General features: G+C 49.8%; 10 protein-coding genes across 10 annotated transcripts; 4 read left to right on the forward strand and 6 right to left on the reverse strand.

The window, feature by feature from the left end:
- Nucleotides 1-277: 277 nt before the first annotated feature.
- Nucleotides 278-1062, forward strand: M437DRAFT_82834 (putative ubiquitin conjugating enzyme; the record flags this gene model as incomplete). The annotated part of the gene is made up of 3 exons (XM_041027817.1): nucleotides 278-343; nucleotides 403-529; nucleotides 590-1062. The coding sequence occupies 3 exons, from the start codon at nucleotides 278-280 to the stop codon at nucleotides 1060-1062; spliced, it is 666 nt and encodes a 221-aa protein (XP_040881865.1).
- Nucleotides 1063-1521: 459 nt separating this feature from the next.
- On the forward strand, nucleotides 1522-4270 carry M437DRAFT_73763 (uncharacterized protein; the record flags this gene model as incomplete). The annotated part of the gene is made up of 4 exons (XM_041026102.1): nucleotides 1522-1674; nucleotides 1936-2011; nucleotides 2065-3378; nucleotides 3429-4270. The coding sequence occupies 4 exons, from the start codon at nucleotides 1522-1524 to the stop codon at nucleotides 4268-4270; spliced, it is 2385 nt and encodes a 794-aa protein (XP_040881866.1).
- Nucleotides 4271-4387: 117 nt separating this feature from the next.
- M437DRAFT_43699 (UreF urease accessory protein) lies at nucleotides 4388-5143 on the reverse strand (the record flags this gene model as incomplete). The annotated part of the gene is made up of 1 exon (XM_041020787.1): nucleotides 4388-5143. The coding sequence occupies one exon, from the start codon at nucleotides 5141-5143 to the stop codon at nucleotides 4388-4390; it is 756 nt and encodes a 251-aa protein (XP_040881867.1).
- A 1819-nt stretch (nucleotides 5144-6962) lies between these two features.
- On the reverse strand, nucleotides 6963-8153 carry M437DRAFT_82837 (DnaJ-domain-containing protein; the record flags this gene model as incomplete). The annotated part of the gene is made up of 2 exons (XM_041027818.1): nucleotides 6963-7256; nucleotides 7314-8153. 2 exons carry the CDS (start codon nucleotides 8151-8153, stop codon nucleotides 6963-6965), a joined length of 1134 nt encoding a protein of 377 aa, XP_040881868.1.
- Nucleotides 8154-8506: 353 nt separating this feature from the next.
- M437DRAFT_44161 (protein rai1) lies at nucleotides 8507-10067 on the reverse strand (the record flags this gene model as incomplete). Its single annotated transcript, XM_041020864.1, has 8 exons — nucleotides 8507-8855; nucleotides 8908-9049; nucleotides 9099-9269; nucleotides 9324-9427; nucleotides 9491-9498; nucleotides 9555-9614; nucleotides 9669-9944; nucleotides 9999-10067. 8 exons carry the CDS (start codon nucleotides 10065-10067, stop codon nucleotides 8507-8509), a joined length of 1179 nt encoding a protein of 392 aa, XP_040881869.1.
- A 667-nt stretch (nucleotides 10068-10734) lies between these two features.
- Nucleotides 10735-11730, reverse strand: M437DRAFT_44119 (uncharacterized protein; the record flags this gene model as incomplete). The annotated part of the gene is made up of 1 exon (XM_041020858.1): nucleotides 10735-11730. The coding sequence occupies one exon, from the start codon at nucleotides 11728-11730 to the stop codon at nucleotides 10735-10737; it is 996 nt and encodes a 331-aa protein (XP_040881870.1).
- Nucleotides 11731-12173: 443 nt separating this feature from the next.
- M437DRAFT_43378 (uncharacterized protein) lies at nucleotides 12174-12707 on the reverse strand (the record flags this gene model as incomplete). The annotated part of the gene is made up of 1 exon (XM_041020733.1): nucleotides 12174-12707. The coding sequence occupies one exon, from the start codon at nucleotides 12705-12707 to the stop codon at nucleotides 12174-12176; it is 534 nt and encodes a 177-aa protein (XP_040881871.1).
- A 608-nt stretch (nucleotides 12708-13315) lies between these two features.
- On the forward strand, nucleotides 13316-15053 carry M437DRAFT_64468 (uncharacterized protein; the record flags this gene model as incomplete). The annotated part of the gene is made up of 2 exons (XM_041024428.1): nucleotides 13316-13375; nucleotides 13437-15053. 2 exons carry the CDS (start codon nucleotides 13316-13318, stop codon nucleotides 15051-15053), a joined length of 1677 nt encoding a protein of 558 aa, XP_040881872.1.
- A 950-nt stretch (nucleotides 15054-16003) lies between these two features.
- Nucleotides 16004-16425, forward strand: M437DRAFT_43915 (L30e-like protein; the record flags this gene model as incomplete). Its single annotated transcript, XM_041020826.1, has 2 exons — nucleotides 16004-16244; nucleotides 16301-16425. The coding sequence occupies 2 exons, from the start codon at nucleotides 16004-16006 to the stop codon at nucleotides 16423-16425; spliced, it is 366 nt and encodes a 121-aa protein (XP_040881873.1).
- Nucleotides 16426-16727: 302 nt separating this feature from the next.
- Nucleotides 16728-18191, reverse strand: M437DRAFT_64470 (uncharacterized protein; the record flags this gene model as incomplete). The annotated part of the gene is made up of 1 exon (XM_041024429.1): nucleotides 16728-18191. The coding sequence occupies one exon, from the start codon at nucleotides 18189-18191 to the stop codon at nucleotides 16728-16730; it is 1464 nt and encodes a 487-aa protein (XP_040881874.1).
- Between the last annotated feature and the right edge of the window lie 62 nt (nucleotides 18192-18253).

Here is an 18253-nt window from a genome sequence, read left to right on the forward strand (position 1 = left end):
CTACATCGTGGCCAGACCGAGCTTCATTCCTGGATTTGCCGTGTTGGCGACGCTTTCACTCTCACCAAACTAGGTTCCCAAAGCGGAAGACTCACCAACTCGCGCTTTCTTTGACTTTCCAGTCACCGAGACACAATCTCTGACTGTGACTTCTTCTCTCCACTTCACACACGATACCTTTTCCTTATCGCCATTTAGTCGCTCGCCCTCCATCCTCTTTACAACCAGGCATACTCGAGACCGACAGCCCCTCCACAACCCCTCCACATCGTACATCATGGCGGACAAGGTCCTAATGAACGAGTTCAAGGCTCTCTCCAAGGAATCCTGGACCAACATTGAGGTACGTGTTCCCTGTGCGCTAGTGGTATGCAACTACGAGACTGACATTGTAACGTTCAGCTCATCAACGAGAACATCTTCTCCTGGCATGTCGCTCTCATCGTCATCAATCCGGACTCGGTCTACAATGGTGCCTACTTCAAGGCCAAGATGACATTCCCAAAGAACTACCCTTACAGCCCTCCTGGTATGCGACATTCCCTCTCTCTCCTCTTGCACCTCGTCGCAGTGCTGACCAAGATTCCAGAGTTCAAGTTCACCCGTCCCATGTTCCACCCGAATGTCTATCCCGATGGCAAGCTCTGTATCTCCATCCTGCACCCACCCGGCGAAGACGAGATGTCAGGCGAACTGGCTGCTGAACGCTGGTCGCCTGCTCAACGTGTCGAGTCCGTGCTCATCAGTATCCTATCACTCCTCGACGATGCCGAACCTTCCTCACCTGCCAACGTCGATGCCGGAGTCATGCTTCGCAACAACCCTGAAGCATACAAGCAAAGAGCCCGTCAAGACGTCGAGGCTAGCAAAGCCGACATTCCCGAAGGCTTCGTCATGCCCACACAACACGCTACCTACAAGCCCGAAGTCGAAGACAACTTGTTCAGCTGGAGCGATTCAGAAGTCGAGGATGACTTTGACAACGACAGCGATGCAGAGATGACCTTTGACGAGGATGACGAGGATGATGAGCAGGAGGTGGCCAGTGATAGCGACGATTGAACATGAGGCACTCATCATGGGCTGCATTTTCTACGACACTTTGCTTTATTCGATACCACCAGCGCGGCGTTCAGGGAAGGAATCACACTAGCAGGGCTATGATTTTAACTACTCAGGGAGATGGTCAGTGATACACGAGGTCACTGGCTGGTTTATGGCGCATTTCTCAACTGCTTTTTTTCGAATTTTTACTACACAGTTTCTATTAGACCAATATACAGAGGACTTCCTTTTTATTCACTTCTTTTTCTAGTTGGCGCAGGTCATCAGTGAATTCCATGCTCAATGTATAGAACAATGAATAGCACCATCGAAGAATGAAACGGTATAGAGTGAATGGCTGATGACGTAGCGTGGTCAATTCACCGGGCCAGCAAGCAAGCAAACAGTCGCGTTTCTCTAACATATGAACCTCCTGTAAAGTCGCAAAGCGCACCTATATTCTTCTTCTTAGACGCCATGGCCGACTCAAATACGGAGTCTGTTCAACTGTTGACAGGCATCTCAGGCTGCACAGATGACGAGGCGCGCAGATGGTTGAAGGTCAAAAACAACGACGCCGACGCTGCTCTGAACGCCATATTAGACAACGAAGATCTCTCCAAAGCCGAGGTATGTTGTTTGAGTATTCCTGCCTGTGTGCCAAAGACTGTCACGTTGAAGTCGTATAAAGACACCATACTTCTCAGACGAGAGTGTTATCCGTGGAGAGCCGCTATCGCAAGGTGTTTCTACGGCCACTTTTGGTCTAAAGAGTACTGTGAATTTTGATGGCTTACAAAAGCATTTCATGTCACCGTGGTATGCGGATTTGATATGAGTTGTGACAGTGTTAGCACGCCTTTTACAGCGCCGTATGTTAACTCATTTCAGCAAAGCATTACCTGGAACGAGAATGATTTCAATGCCGGCCGTGACGGCACTGCTGCATTCGGCCCTCAGAACTACTGTGCGATACCTGGTCAAGGAGATGTTTTGGTGAGGCATACTGACAATCTTAAGCATACACCGATCAGAACCTGCGTCCGTTAGGACACAGCGCAGCTCCGACCAGGGGCAACTCACCCGCGCCTTCCCTCAAACAACCTTCCAACAAAGATGATGAAGACGCCGATCTGCAAAAAGCCATCGAAGCATCACAACAGACTGGCATCACTTTACCAAACACAAACTTCAAGCCTGCGATGGATGATCATTACGACCCTTCAAAGTGGTCGATGACCACTGTCAGCATGGAGCCTCAACAAGCTAGCGAGATCATTCCGGATCTTGAACCACACGAACGCAAGAACGAAAATGAGGAACCAAGATTCTTGAAGCCGCTTCCATCGGGCGATTATCTCCCCAGTTTACTTACCATTGCACACTCTATCCCGCTGGCACGCAAAGCTCTATTGGCACCACACAAGACTTACTCCTCCTACGGCTCGGACTCTGAGTGGTGGAAGGGTCATGGCATCCGCTTGCCCAAGATCGTCAGTACTGTCGATGGCGCACCTATGGAGCCCGCTACCACCAATCAGGATGAGATCCTCGCCGAGATGCAGCGCTTGATGGCTCTGCTAGACGACAGCTTGAGATCTTACGGCAGTGTTGAAACACTCGTCCGCCTGGCTGAAGTCCAACCCAACAGCGGATGTATCCTCGACAAAGTTATCGAGGCCTGGGAAAATGCTTCCATGCATGCCATGAATGGAACTCCAGACCTTGATAGCTTCGTCTTCCACTCGTTAGTTGGCACAACGAACCCTGAGGGTATGACCACACCGGATCTCTATTCGTTACCCTTGTTCATCAGCTCTGGCCCTGGTGCCTCGAGCTTGGAGCTGGCCTCTATCATGGATGACACTCTCTGGGATACCGAAGGCGATGAGTCGACTGTCTACGACAACTTCATTGATCACTGCGCACACGTCCTACCGATACGCCTGATGCACAACGACAGTTCAAAAGAAACACTGAATGTCGTCATTCCTCCTGTACTCTATGTCGACAAATACCTCAAAGAGAACGCTGATCTTACAAGAGATGTTCGCAGGCAGATGATTCAGGGCAAGAAGAAGATCGAAAGCATCGAGGCGGTCCAATTCAAACTGAACAACTATCAGCACGCCCAGAAAGGAAATTTGGATACTAGTCAGCTGATGAAGCACGCACAGGATTACTTCTCGGGCGAGACCAGAAAGAACCTGCTCGAGGAGAGAGAAGGTGCTGGCGCCGGAGGAGACACTGACATTCCCCTGCCACAGGAGCACCATGGCGCCATAGCCGAGAAGCTGGACGCACTCTACAAGGAGCTCATGGTGAAACTCCAAGGTATGTGCAGAATTTGGTTTGTGATTGTCAACAAGGCTAACAGGCAATAGCTCTCGAACAGGAGAAGGAAAAGGCCCGCAAGGCACTGGCAGAACTTTCGCAGGAAACCGGACTGCCGAAAGACAGCCTCAAGCACAGATATTCTCTTAGGGGTGTCTCGACCAAGACTCATGTGACATATCTCCTCCGTCCTCGCGATCCCTCCGATACCGCTATGGTCGACGATGAAGATGCGCCAGAAGGCATGCAGTGGTGGCGTATCGAGTATGATGTGCAAATGCATGGAGCCAAGGTTATCAAGACCAAATCAACACAAGACGACGTTATCCGAGCCGTGGAGCTCGAGCACAACCAAGCTCTCTTAGTATACGCCAGCGACTACGCCATCTCGGATGAGCACGAGATTGAACTCACCTCCGCCCTCGATGAATTCATCCATTACGACGATGAAAACTTCAACTCAGAGCTGGAGACGAGCGGTTTCGGCCACGTCAACGTGTATCCCGCCTATGAAGGCGTCCAACAACGCCGTGATTCAGCAGACAGTACTGCCGTCAACTTCGATGAGGGCCCACCTGGTTATGAGCCACCCCCCTACGATGCCAACGTGGAGTACGGTCGCATACCAATTAATGTGCAGGACAGCAAAGACGTGGCTATGCACGAAGGTCACAGTTCCCCTGTTCACGAGATTCGCCTTGAGCAAGAGGAGGTACAACAAGACTCCGATAACATCTCAGGAGTCGAGATGGTTGAGAAGGCACATGCGGCTCCTTCGTTGTACAGGTTCGGCAATGACGGTTCCAAGATTACTGAGACAGTCAGTGATGATGCAATGACAGGTATCAAGGGCTCAGAAGGAGAAGCCGACCTGATCGATTTTAAGGAATAGCTCCACCTTCCTCTTCTACGTATTCCTCTCATTATTAGATAGCTTTCAGAACCCAGGCTTGAATAGTCAAGATAAGTTATTCATCTTGATCTTCATTTCCTTCGAATGCCTGTTTCTTCAAGAATTGAAAATCCTCGAATACAACAGCTCGTGCCTTCCCATCCACAAATCCGTGACAGGGATACTAAGACCAGCATCTTCGACCTTGGTGTCCTTTTCTCCCACGGCACAACCTCTGATGACACTCTGCAGCTGCTCAGATGCCAGGACGCCATGACTGAGATACGGACCCATGACACCCGCTCTCACTGCCGCAGACAAGACACTCTTAGCATGGTTGCATAGAAAAAGGTATGCCGTTTCCTCTTGCGACAACGCCAGTGACCTGCACAACACACCAAACAGAGGAGCAAAATGCGCATTCAGCTTCAAACCCCAAGCATCAGGTTTCGCCACCTTGAATGCAGCAGCAAAGGAAGTCATTGCCGCAATCGCTGCATCCGTTGCAGAAGAGGCAACACAAGAAGCAGCAAAAGCTCTTTCCCAAAGACCTAGTAGCGCTTTCCCTTGTGCTACACTCGCTCTCCTTCCCACCGTACACGACGTGCTAGCGTCGAAATCATTGTCTAGGGTTTCGACCTTTTCTGGTGTGGTATATGCAGCCAACACATAAGGTAGAGAAGTAGAAGCCAGATTCCTGATACTGCAGTGTAGGAAGTAGTGGAAGTCTAGTGGTGGTGTTGTGGTTGAAGATGAAAAAGGCGGTTTATGGTGCGCGAGATAAGATTCCAGTCCGCTGGAGAAAGCGAATGAACCTAGAGGTAGTGCAGAGTCGGAAAGGAGAAAGAGGAAGTGGAGGTTTGGCGTTGACATTTTAGGTCTGCTTGTTGCTTTTGTTTATCTGGTGTCCTTTGTTTTCGATGTGTTATGGCTCGGTCTTTGGTCCTTATTCTAAAAGTGGAACGGTTGATGTGCGATCGCAGTAAACGACCAGATATCTTCTTGAAACAGTATATTGGTCAGATCATAAAAGGAAAATAAAGAGAGAAGGTCGATATCGGACGGTTGAACGAGTCGAAGTTGAATTTGAGGACAAGTCTGCATAAATCTTGCACAAAATACACATCGACCCAGTTGCGCCACAATGGGGCTTTCCGAAGGAAAGAGCGATAGTTACCTACGATAGGCTTTGATGACATCGATAGCCATCCTCATGTCATTAACATCCATTCGCCATCACCTCATATGCTTCTTTCAACATCACGTTTTCGGCCAGAGTTACTCAGCTGAGATCGCAGCTGGGCTCTCGACTTGTTCTTGTGTCTACGAGTACGGTAGGACACCACCAACATAGGCTAAGGCTATAAAATGAGAGGCGAGACCAATTGTCACACTAGACTTAACTGGGTGCTCTTGCAGCATGAACCTTTTCAGCTTGGAATTGTAGCCTTTAGCCCTTGAGATTGTGGATTCACAGTATACAGTTTGATGACATTACTTTCTTGTACCTTGGAGCCGATACGATCAGAGGTTATAACTTGAACAACTATGATGCCAAAGCTGTATGCTGCAGTGCACCAGGCAACAGTGCCAAAGCCACCTTGCCCCTCACCACTGGACAATATCTTCCCTTCCGTATTGTCTTTGGCCAGCAGGGAGGACCTGTCGTCTTTGGCTTTTCCATCACTGCGCCTGATGGAACAGTTATCCTCGACGCCGACACTCAGAACTCTGACTTTATTGTTCAGTACTCTTGCGATGGAACTACTGCCCCTGCTTTCCCTGCTTGGGGTCAGGAAGGGCCTCTCTAGAGCAAGACGAAGAGCGTAACATGGAGGAGAGGCCTCGAGTAATGCAAAGGTTCTGTGTCTCGAAGAATGGTCTTCGATTGCGGATTGGATGCGAATGGTGATGTGCAGATTCGATTTTAGTTATTCAAACACTCATTAATGCAATGTGATTTGACGGAAGACAATACTTCTCTCTACTAGTCTCGTCGCAAGTCCACAGGTGCCACACAATCGTGATTCTTCTGAAAGGTGTGCTGTTCACATTGATAGGCTGAGCACTGGTCACCCAATCAGCCTTCTGACCAGAGAAACTCCCTCATACAATCACACCGATCCACTTTTCTCTCTACCTTTATATACAACCACCCTCCCGTCCCCTCCAGCAATGCCAAGAAAGCCGTGGTGGTGCAGTGGTAGCACACCTGATCCAGTATCCTAAGCTCCTAATTCGCCTACCTAAATACCTAATACTCGCTTACCTAAGTCCCTAAAACTCTCTTCTCATGGATCAGGAAGTCGCAGGTTCGATTCCTGCCTACGGTGCTTTGCTGTTTTATTTTTACACTTGACCAAAAACTTTTGGCAAAGTGATATAGCTGCATGTGTACCATAGTCCATCTTTTTGATGATACATCTTCACGATGATATAGCTTTACGAGAGGAGAGAATACAGGTATCATCAAAGAAAGTAGCCAGTCGTCAAGAATGCTTGCATAAAGTAGACTTCATTAATTCGTTCTATCACCGCATTTCATCATCTCAAGAAAAGGCCAGCCTCCCCAAATGCTTTCGCTTTCAACCACAAAAAAAAAGAAACGCTTTATAATAAACAAAACAAGAAAAAGGATAAAAGAGGTAGAAGGGAAAACGCTATCGCTCAAAACTTGTCAAATCATCCCTGCTCACAGAATCTCCTTGAGTTGGCTCTTCTGCTGAGGGGACAAACTTGTGGGGAACTGAATCTTGACGCCGACGATGAAGTCGCCTCTTTCGTCGGGCTTCTTGCTCTTGGGCATGCCCAGGTTGGGGTAGCGGTCTTTGTAGGTGGGCGGTGTAGGACCGCCAGAGCTGACGCCGATTTGCTTGCCGTCGATGGTCTTTACGGTTCTGGACCAGCCGGTCAAGGCTTCTTTCAATGTGATGTCGACGTTGTGGATGATGTCGTCGCCTTCGCGCTTGTAGAGGGGATGATCTTTCTGTGATGGTTGTTAGTGATTGTTTGCCAAGATAGATTGTGGATGGGTTGCTCTTACCTCTTCAACAACAAAGTGCAGGTCTTGGACACCTCCCTCGACCTGATCTCCTACTCCAGCAAACTTGATCTTGCTGCCGGGCTTGAGACCCTTCTTGATCGGCACCTCAAGAATGCGGTCTTGTACCGACTGCTTGCCGGTCTGCTCGTCGAATGTCTTTCTCTTAATCTTCATCTTCTTGGTGCAGCCAGTGAACAGATCCTCGAGGGTGACAGGCAATGGCTTTTCGACAACAGTGACTTCGGGTGTTTGTTGTCGTCTGGGCATACCGCCGTTCATGCTAGGACGGGCACGACCACCTGCTCCAGGGCGTCCGCCGAATGAGCCTCCAAAGCCACCGGGCATGCCGCCGGCGCCGAACGACGAGAAGAAATCGTCTTCGTCGCCCATGCCGCCTCCCATGCCTCCACCAGCACCGTTTCTGAGGAACTCTGAGAAGATGCTCTCAGGATTGCTGAAGGAGAAGCCACCAGGCATACCACCACCAGTCGAGAAGTGGAACTTTGTACCGCCAGGCCCTCCAGCCGCACCAGGGAAGCCTCCGAAACCACCGGGCATACCACCAAAGCCACCAGCACCGCCAGCATCATCTGGCGGAGGAGCACCACCTCTTAGCAGGAATTCGAGACCAAATTGGTCGTAGGTCTTGCGCTTGTCGGCATCGGAAAGAATTTCATAGGCTTGCGAGACCTCTTTGAACTTTTCCGAGGCTTGCGGGTTGTCCTTGTTCTTGTCGGGGTGATATTTCAAGGCAGCCTTGCGGTAGGCTTTTTTGATTTCGTCGGGGGTCGCGGTAGGCGCGATGCCTAGCGAATCGTATAGCTTTGTTTCAGCAACCATTGTATGCAATGGGTATGTATGTTGGGTTTGTGTCGTAAATTAGTCTAGTAGCTGACGAGCGAGTGAAAGTCTTTTTTGTGCGAGTGTGAGGGAAAAGCAAACTTCCATTCTTGATTGTTGGGTGGTTGCTATGAGTGCGTGGCTCGGTCAGTCCAATGACGTGAGGTGCACGTCTGGGGAAGCTTCGAGAATGCTCTTTCACATGCCCACAACTCCCCAGACTCTACCATTGACTTCCAATACCACTTCCATCAAGACTGATATAGTTACTCGAGTATGGGTGACAACAAGAGCAACAGATTATCCTGGATGGCTATGAATTATAGTACAATGCTGTTGCTGGGATTTCGGTTCTAAGCAGCTCCACGATCCTTCAATGCTGTGGCGATCTCTCCTGCGAGCAGCTTGTTTCGATGGTCGATGAAGTTTTGTGTGAGAATATTGCCTGTGCCCGTCTCTTCGACCTTGAAGACCTCAATTGCTGTGCTCTTGGCTTCTCTTCGAACTCTCCACACGCCATCGCCGACAATCGTCTGCTTGAGAAAATCAAGGAATTGGCCTGTAAAGTTGATGCAGATATTGCCGTTCCACTTGTATGTCCCTTGTTGCTGGATCTTGGACGGAATCTGCTGCGTACTCAATTCTTCGATGTTTAGCAGTTTTCCATCTCGTGAGCGAAAGCCGATGATGATTTTGGGTACACTATAGCGTGGTCAGTCACATAATTAGATGAAAGGTCCGGTGGTTCACAAACTTCAGCAGAAATGACTGGGCCCAGAACTTGAGGAGTTTCTTGTCGAGGACCCATCGATCGCGCTCATGCTCTGGTTGTTTGGATGTCTTGAGCTCTACCCATCTAGCAGGTGCTTGCGGATCGTCAGGCTTGTATCCGAGTACTGTATCATTTCAGTTCTGTTCGTGAGAAGGCAAGCGAATGTTCCATACCTCCATCTACCTCCCCACCGATGACCATTGATGCACCGCCAATCTCCGTTCTGCAGATGCTGCAGTATTGGGCATAGTTGTCGACAACTTCGTCTTCTCTGCCCTCGATCTCTTCTCTTGTTGTTTCTCCCCAGGGCTTGTTCAACAGTGACAATGTCTCGAACTTGTAGCCTGTTGTAATTTGTATCAGCATAGACCAACTGAGAGGAGATAGGGCAATTGTACCCCAGTACATAGCCATGTCTTGTGGTGGACCTCTACTCCGTGAGAAGCGGGCCTTTTGCGCTTCCCTAGATGCAGCCTTGTATGCATGGTTCTCCTCGATGTATCTGATGCAGACAATATAGTCAGTCCCTGCAATATCGTTGATACCGTTTGGTAATATTGCCTACATTGTGCCCTTCAACGTGTATTAGCAAAGTTATCGAATCGTGTTTGTTCGGAGAAATTGCGCACTTGAAAGCATGTTGCATTCATCTCGAAACCATCTTCCATCTCGTATGGCGCTGTCAAGATCTGAGCATACAGTCAATCCATGCTCGAGACACAAGTGTTGATTTCAGAACCGACTCTGGTCATCATGCCCCTCCACGTCACCAAGTCAACTTCAATCTTTTTGCCATTGCGTTTCTCAGTCTCGACAAGAGTGTCTAGAAGACCATCCAAATGCTCGTCACCACTGTCATCTCTTTGCCGAAAAGAATCATATCCTTTCGACAAATCTACAGGAAACCTGTTGTCATGATGACCAGGAATATTGAAGAATGGTGGATAGTAGTATTTCAATGATTCATTGTCGAGCGGCTTGAGTTTATGCTCAGAGTCGTAAGAGAAGAAAGCAATTTCCTGATTGAACGATCAGCTCTGGTGGTTGCGATGTTTCCAAGATTTTGTACGCACAGTGGGTTTCTTGATTCTTGTATTTGTGCCAGCGAATTGCTGTATTGGCTCGACAAGAAATCGCTGCATGGTTCTTGTTTTCGAAGACCATAGTTTCATCTAGAGATGCAGGTTGCTTTGATGGAGGACGCGAACCAACGCGCTTTATGCCTAACGCACCATGCCAAATGAAGACTAGTTCTTTCCGTTGCACAACTATGCAGCGTTGTCAACATTGTGTTTCCAACCAACCTACAAGCGATCAACTATCGAAATATATGATGTTTTCGAATGTTTCAGATTGCGACTAGGAGAGATGAGGTATAGTATGCATTCATATCAAAACAACAAGACATATCAACCTATCTGCAAAGATGGTCGTCAATATGCGTCATGTCCGCAAACAGAAATTTCATCACATCATCAGTCTTCCATGGCTAAAGATCAGATGCGAATCCAAGCTAACTCTTCCATCGGCCTGCTGTTGTCCATACGTCTCCCCGCTGTCTTCTGTAATTGTTCCAAGCACTGCTCTATGAGCAGTAGGATTAGAAGTATGCGTGATTGTGCTCATGGCTGGTTGATGCTGTGGTCCTACAATTACTCTCCCTCTTTCGATGCCACGACTCTGATCCACGTTGACTGCACCAAGTTGGTCAATTGGCGTGTTGAAGACAGTCTTTGTCATTTGGCGGATCGAGCTCGTCCTGGAGAGATGTTAATTAGGTGTTCTGGGGTTAGCACTTGATCCGTAGACTTACTTCTTGAGTGTCAGAGTAGATGCTTTTCGAAGAAGGCTACTCATGTCTGCCTGTTCAGAAACTTGAAGTAGAGCTTGTCGTACTGATCCGGTGCGTCTGGTAGGAATACTTGCATGACCTATGGCCGGAAATGCAATTTCTGGAGTGTTTACAACCTCCGTTGCTCGGGTTGCTTGGGAAGCTTCTGGCCCAGTATACTTCAGAAAGTGTGCCAGAGACCGAAAGTTCGATGTTTCGGCCTGCGCTGCTCGTGGTACCATTGGCTTTCTGAAAGGTCGCCAAGGTATGACCGGAGATGTATGCGTCCCGAGGTCCAGGGCTGGTCCCGAAGCAGGACTGTCGAAGGTTTTAGCAGTAGACAAGACACTGTCTGAAGGCGTGCTGAAAACGCTACTAGAAACTGCTGAGCGAGGAGTCTGCAATCTGGTTGTCCTGTCGCAACAAAGCTCGACCTTGTCATTCAGAACGGTGCTGCTGAAGACCAACGATGCTGGCATCCTATTCAGCAGCCTGAACCCGTACCGCCCCTTTTGTTTGAGTGTCCACTCATAAGCGGCGATCTCCTCGTTCTCTGCAACTAAACGGTACGACAGGGTGAAATCGAGTCCAAGGTGATGATATGGGCGGTTGTGATCTGTCTGCTCGAGAATGTAAGCACAGAGCTTGAAGCTTATCTGCGCCTGCTCGTAGTCTGCAAGTTCGAATCGCACGACACCAAGAAGGTAGTGAGCAAGTGGAGCAAGAAAAGGATGCAACGGAAGGACTTTCTGAAAAGCTGTCTCGGCGGATCGGTATTCTGCCACAAGGCAAGAGATTATGCCGATGTTGAGTAACAGAATTGCTTTGATCAGACAATTTGGTGCTGCCCTTTCCAACAACTCGAATTGACGCACAGCCCAGTCCAGATCATAGGCAATATGAACAAGGAAGGAGGCGTGGTTCCATACATCTCGCAATTCTTTGTGTTGAAGCGCTGAGGGATAGCGTTGCATGCTATCAGTCTCCATTGGTGTCATTACAGCAAACCAATCTTTGGCGAATCTGGATAGCACAGTCCAAAAGTGCAACGAGCAACCTCGAAAGTTGTTGACGAAACTCAGGAGCCAGGCGAGCATTATATGGTCGATTATGGGCATAATCAACGTGGCATCGCCAGCGTCAGGAGCGTTTTCATGCTTTGAGCACATGTATGCACGTCTGGCTTGCTTTATGAGCTCTTGTCATGTGGTCAACTGTCAACTGTGCAGGTATGGCCATGAGCTCGTGCGGAACGCAGTTTAGACAAAGATTGTCATGCGTCTGGGAGATTCTATATCTCAAAGCCGAATGTCCCAAAGTGGAGGACCACTGGCTAGTGATGCTGTCATCAGGAGGCATACTCTTATATACCGAGCACAATGGTCGAGAGGACCTGCCAGCCAAGGTCAGGCTTCAGCTACACCTCACTCACTCGAGGTTCCGCAACAACGACCGTTTCGTAGGTTGCTGCTCCACAATCTTCCAGCACAGTAAGATGACTAAATCTTGATGAAGCAAAGACGCCTTCGTAGTCCTGCCAATCCATCTTGGGACCAAGCCAGATGATTTTGGAAAGGTTGGCATGGTCGTGTACTTCGAGATATTGCACAATCAACTTGGGCTCCCGAGGGTATGTAAAGACCCAGACATGAGATTTACCTGCTTGTGGACAAAGGTCCCAAGTACCGCCCACGAAGAACATATCTTGTTCAGGCAGATATTTGTTGACTTTAGGAGAAACTTCTACACCGCATATATCGTAAGAATCATCAAGAGATTCGGAAAGCAGACTTTCGAGGAGGCCGGTGCCGCTACCGATGCTAAGGACAGAGATGGCTGGGCCTTGGGGCAGGACATTGGCTAAATTGTGGAGCAAGGGCTGCGAAATGGCCATACAGCAATCCGGGTGATGCTTTGGTTCAGCAGAAGAAGCAAAACTTATAGTCGTCATGATGTTGGCAGGGCGATTTAGAGATCGTGACAGAGAATTGGCGCCGATTTGTGGCTGGTGCTGCAGGGAAAACTTGAGAAGGACCCTCGGGTGTCAAAAGGCCACCAAGCGCACGGTTGCGCGGAGCGGCGGCCTGTCGGTCGTCGACCATGAGAACAAGGATGGACATGTCGCTCAATTTCTTCGGCTGCAGAGACACTTTTGTGTCTTGACAGGTTCTGTCTCTGATGTCTGGAATATTCTTTCGACCTTTGTAAACAAGTTCGTGACGATCAAGTGCATACATCCATTCTGGCCACGACCCCTCGTCCCCTTAATCGCAACGATCCGCTCTTTCCATAGCGATCTCCTTGTTTAGAGCCGTTTCCTGCCTAAACAAACCTACCCGAAAGACCGGTCGCTTTCAAGTCGCTCTGGCCCACTTATCTTTCCAATCTCGAAACATTCTCCAACTCAAGACGACGTGTCGAGCAAGGCGTATATTGGTGGAACAGCAGACGCTGGTTGTACAGTTCAGAAGGTCATGAACAGGCTGGACCTGTTGTGCATCCACCGTTTGCGCGGCTCTTCATAGTAGTAACGACAATAACAACAATACGCCTTGCGAAATGGCAACTGCATACCAGTCTACCCCGCGTTGGGAGCAGTCAGTACCTGTTGGCCACGAAGTGAGTTCGAATGTCCTCGAGGAAGTATGCGCCAGAATGGTTAGCTAATTGCCTGCTACAGAATCTCCCTCTAGCTTTTGATTCCTCGTACTCGTTCGACCCCAACCAGACCCCTCGCGATCCCTCAAACTACAACTCCCGCCGGCCTTCTCAGCACACCGCTACACTCGATGTCGACGCGTACCAATTGGACCAGATCAAACGCGATAGTGGAAGAAGCATGAGAAAGGGAAGCAGCAATTCACGAGGCTCAAGCCCTCAGAAGGGCCCGGTGTCTCACATACGCCGACCGTCAACATCTCATAATCGACCTTCAGCACCTCTTGCGATACCTCGTGCCGAGTCTGAAAGTGCTATCGACACCGATCCTGAAAGATCAGCCTGGATCCATCGTGACAAACTTGCTCGAATTGAAAGCCAGGAGCTGGCCGCCGCTGGCTTTGGCGTACCTCGAACAAGTCATCGTCGCCAGAGTCGTTCTGACAGCCGTTCTGCAAGTCGATCGGCGAGTCGCAATGCTGCCTCACGTGCTCAAACGAGTCAGCTTGCCTTTACTGGTGAAAGTGACATCCCCAAGGTGCCTGGATTTGAGGAACAAACTGAAGCAGGCGCGAACCAGGACCAGGATTCTGACGACTACGAGGAAAGGTTGCAGGAAGAGCCTCGGGTAGACCGCAATATGTTTAGTAGAAGTCTTCCAAGACCTACTGTATCTCGCATCCCTGTTGCAAGAGCCAGCCCTGCACCTGTTTCACAGACCGTCGTCGAACGCGACTCTCCACTACCTCGCAGCATGAGTAGTCCTCTTGGAGATAGTGCAAGCAGCAGACATCGCAGCCGAAGTCTGGGAAACCCTGCTATGGTTACTGAGCCCGCAAGCACACGATCTGCGATGCCCTCGAAGCCAAGGCCTCGCAGCTCCCACATGCAAGACTCGCCCAGTGCTACCGAATCGCCTTCACTGAGTCAACGCACAACGCAATCCTTGACCGCTGCAACCAGGGCTAAAGCAATGAACAAGGCTGTAGCAGGAGGTTCCGTGGGCCGAAAGACCATTCCACGTACCGCTTCAAAAGCTAGAAACACTTCGCCCAAGGACAGTCCAGTCAGAAGGCCCACATCTGGCTCTACCAGATCTCGGCCGACCTCGTTGCACAATCGACCAGAGGGAGAAGCGCCTTGGGTTGCCACCATGTACAAGCCTGATCCCATGCTACCACCGGACCAGCAGATGCTTCCTACTCACGCCAAGCGCGCAATGCAAGGTGGACAGGATAGTGCAGATGAGGCTGATCAGTCTTACCCACTAAACATAGACTCTTTGAGTGATGAAGAACTGGCCAAAATGGGAGCCTTACCTTCACCCGAGTCAGCTAAAAAGGCGAATATCTCTACACCTGGACAGCAAAACTCGAATACCATTCCGCCACCATGGCCGCTCAACACTATCAAGAGTGATTCTAGAAGCCAAACTGGAAGTGCTAAGGGTCCAAGTGGTGGATACACCATTACTCCAAAGATTGCACCGCCAATCGCTCCTCCGAAATCGCCCAAGCCACCAGCAAATCAGCCTCAGACGATCAGCTCGGTAAACGCTGGTGTGCAAAGAGTACCGGACCTCAACGAGAAGGAGGACGGTAAGAAAAAGAAGAGTGCCGCATGCTGTATTGTCATGTAGAGACCGAGTGCGAACCATGCATATACCCAACCACGAGCATACACGCAGAGGAGCAATATCAAGATAGCTCCTTCGATTCTCTTGTTTCTTTTGTGGGATTTCGAGAATGTCTGCTTTTCCTTTTCAATTTCTTCATCTCTGTTGCTTTTCTCTGTCTCCTAGCGTCCTAGCAAGCGAATGGCGTTGTGTCTTTCCTTCAAAGCGTAGTCATCTCTTTTACTTGTCGATATCTTGCATTATTGCTGCACACAGCACTAAATCAAACTTTCATTTCGATCTCCATCTGAGTCTACATATAGTTCCGTGACTTAAGACCAAGCCATGGGAATAGGTCATGTTGGCCGTGGATCGAACATTCCGGTCTGACCAGGTAATAATCAGGAGATTTGATGTAGACATGTCGGAAGAAGCTTGTTGTGATTGTCGTATGCTCAGCCTAAGCTGATGAACCACTGCATCGCATCGGTGCCTTCGAAGATTGAACATACCCCAAGCACTCCACCATGTATCACTGAATACGAGTAGGCTAATATATCACTATTTTGCTGTCGTCAAGCATACATTAGTAGCATGTCACGTGAGAAGTGAACTCTTGGCGTCGCGCAGCCGAGATGGCGCACAGACCGAAAATGCGCGGCCACAAGAGAAAGTCTCGTTGCGAAATCCATACTCTTTAACCACCCACACATATCGACTCTTCGAGGATCACCCGACAGCGTCGTTATATCTTTTCAAAATGGTATGCACTAACGATTGAAGGAAGCGGGACAGGAGTTGTGCTGCGTCGCTTTGCTTGCGCGCATCTGGCTATCTTCCGTGGACAATTCGCAACAAGAAAAGATCACTAACACTTCTGCGCACCACAGTCGGATGTAGAAGAGCCCACCAGCCCCGTCGCCGCCGCCGAGGAGGTCGAAGTTGGCGCCGATGAGTCCGCCCAGTCCGGCTCCATGTCCGTCCTTGACGCCCTCAAGGGTGTTCTCAAGATCTCTCTGATCCACGACGGACTTGCCCGTGGTCTCCGTGAGGCCTCCAAGGCTCTTGACCGTCGCCAGGCTCACATGTGCGTTCTCAACGAGGCATGCGAGGAGGAGGCCTACAAGAAGCTCATCGTTGCCCTTTGCGGCGAGCACAAGATCCCTCTCATCAAGGTCCCTGATGGCAAGCAGCTCGGCGAGTGGGCCGGTCTCTGTAAGTTCTTGCTTCTAGATCGACAATCAAACAGTATGCTAACAATGTTTCTACAGGCCAGATTGACCGTGAGGGTAACGCCCGCAAGGTCGTCAACTGCTCTTGCGTCGTCGTCAAGGACTGGGGTGAGGAGTCGCAGGAGCGCTCCATCCTCCTCAACTACTTCCAGACCGAGCAGTAAACGCTTCATTGCGCTTTACGCCGCGTCTTTCTTTTGAAAACATCGAGCTCCCCGAACAACATCAATCACGTCAATGAAACAGAACGGAGGATCGGGCAAAGGTGTTGAGGAAACGGCAAATGGCATACAAGTTCAAAATGGAATGACAAAAATTCTCCAAACACACATTCAAAGCTTGCTCTCCTCGTGTTGTAATCTGTAAATGTCATGCTGTACTTGCAGCTCTCAATCCAAGAGTAACCTGGGGCCAGTGTCTGGTCTCCAACGGATTTGATATTCGTCTGTCGTATCATCAACTATGCTCATTTGAATTGCCATGACCCGAGCGTCCCTCTACTTCTTGCGGAGAGCCTCAAATGTTGGTATGGACTCGTCTTGGTATCAAAATAAAGCCCATCAATGTTCCCATCGCTCCTCCTTAAACTAACATAATAAAATCCACTGATCGTCAACCCGTGATTCAAATCGTTGTCGTCCCCTTCACCAGCAGTCGGATGGTCGGCATGTCTATGGCAAAGATCTGTTTCAGAATGTATAAAGCAACGCTCCTTCCAGCGCATAAAAATCCAGTCAGACATGATATCGTCCATCTGCGCTCGATCCAGCATTGCTCGAGCAACGTCTTCGTCCGACTTCATGCTGTTGAAGGGTGGTAGGTTTCGCCAGTACGACGCATCTGTTTGAGCTGTCGTTGGAGGAAATGTAATGCCGCCTGTATTTGGTGCGTTGGCGGGCGTAAGAAAAGTGTAAACATTCAGGTCAATTATCTGTCCTTCCAAGTATGTTGTGATGGGGGGTGCCGGCGTGCATGTTTCGACAGATGGATGTGATGTGTTGGGCACGTCAAAGGCCTCCATGATACCAGCCATAGTCATATTGGTCAAATCTACCGCCTGAATCGTGACCTTGACTGGCCATCGATCCTGAACATCTCGCGGGGGTAACGAAAGATAAGAGAAGGGATTGCCGGACAAAGAAGGGGCAAGTGAGCGAGAGTATGGATTTGGAGTATGGGACAGCCACGGTCGAGTGGCATCGAATGCTGGGGGCGAGCGCACGGAAGATGTCTTTGCAGATGTGGTGGTATGTTGGGTACCTCGAAAAATGGCCCCTGGTGAGAGCCACGAGGAAAGTTGTGGACGCAGGCAGCTTCCCGTATCTGTTATCAGGTTATCATAGCACTCAGGAGTGAAGAGGCCATGGTCCAAAGCCGCAGAAAGCGACTCGTCGTATGACGAGCAATCGCGCACATCGTCAAGATATCTGACAGCAGACTCGAGTAGAGGTGATGGTCGTGACCCAGATGTCGAAGACAGCGATTCTTGTGCAGCAGGGCTATCAGCCAGGTACGTTCGTCGGTATGCGCTCCGGGCGTCATGGGTGTCGTTGGTGTCTTCGTTAAGCTGTTGTGTTGCACTGGGTGAGAGCACGCTGGTACGAGCATTTTGCATAATGGCAGTACTTCTTAGGTCATGGCGACGATACAAGGCACGACGGCGCGAGGCAGCTTGGTCAGACTCGAGCTGATCTTCGTTGGTACGGGTAGGAGCCCAGTCGTACAGGGACTGGTGCTCTGTAGGCGGGATGCCATATGATGTCGGCCTCGAGTTTTCCAGGCGAGACAGTCTCGCAAGCACCCTCTGCAGTCTCTGCCTCCTCGTTTCATCTTCGGTCGAGCGATCTGTGGCTTCTGCTTCTCGTCGGCGGTCTAGACGGTTGAGATCTCGCAGAAGTTGTCGGTCTCGGTCACGGCTTGAATTGGCCATGATTCTTCTGCCGTCGCGGTGTTCCAGACATCAGCGACTTCTGCGTTGACGTCTGGTATCAG

Source organism: Aureobasidium melanogenum, assembly GCF_000721775.1.
Source record: "Aureobasidium melanogenum CBS 110374 unplaced genomic scaffold scaffold_5, whole genome shotgun sequence".
In the NCBI taxonomy this organism is placed as follows: Eukaryota; Fungi; Ascomycota; class Dothideomycetes; order Dothideales; family Saccotheciaceae; genus Aureobasidium; species Aureobasidium melanogenum.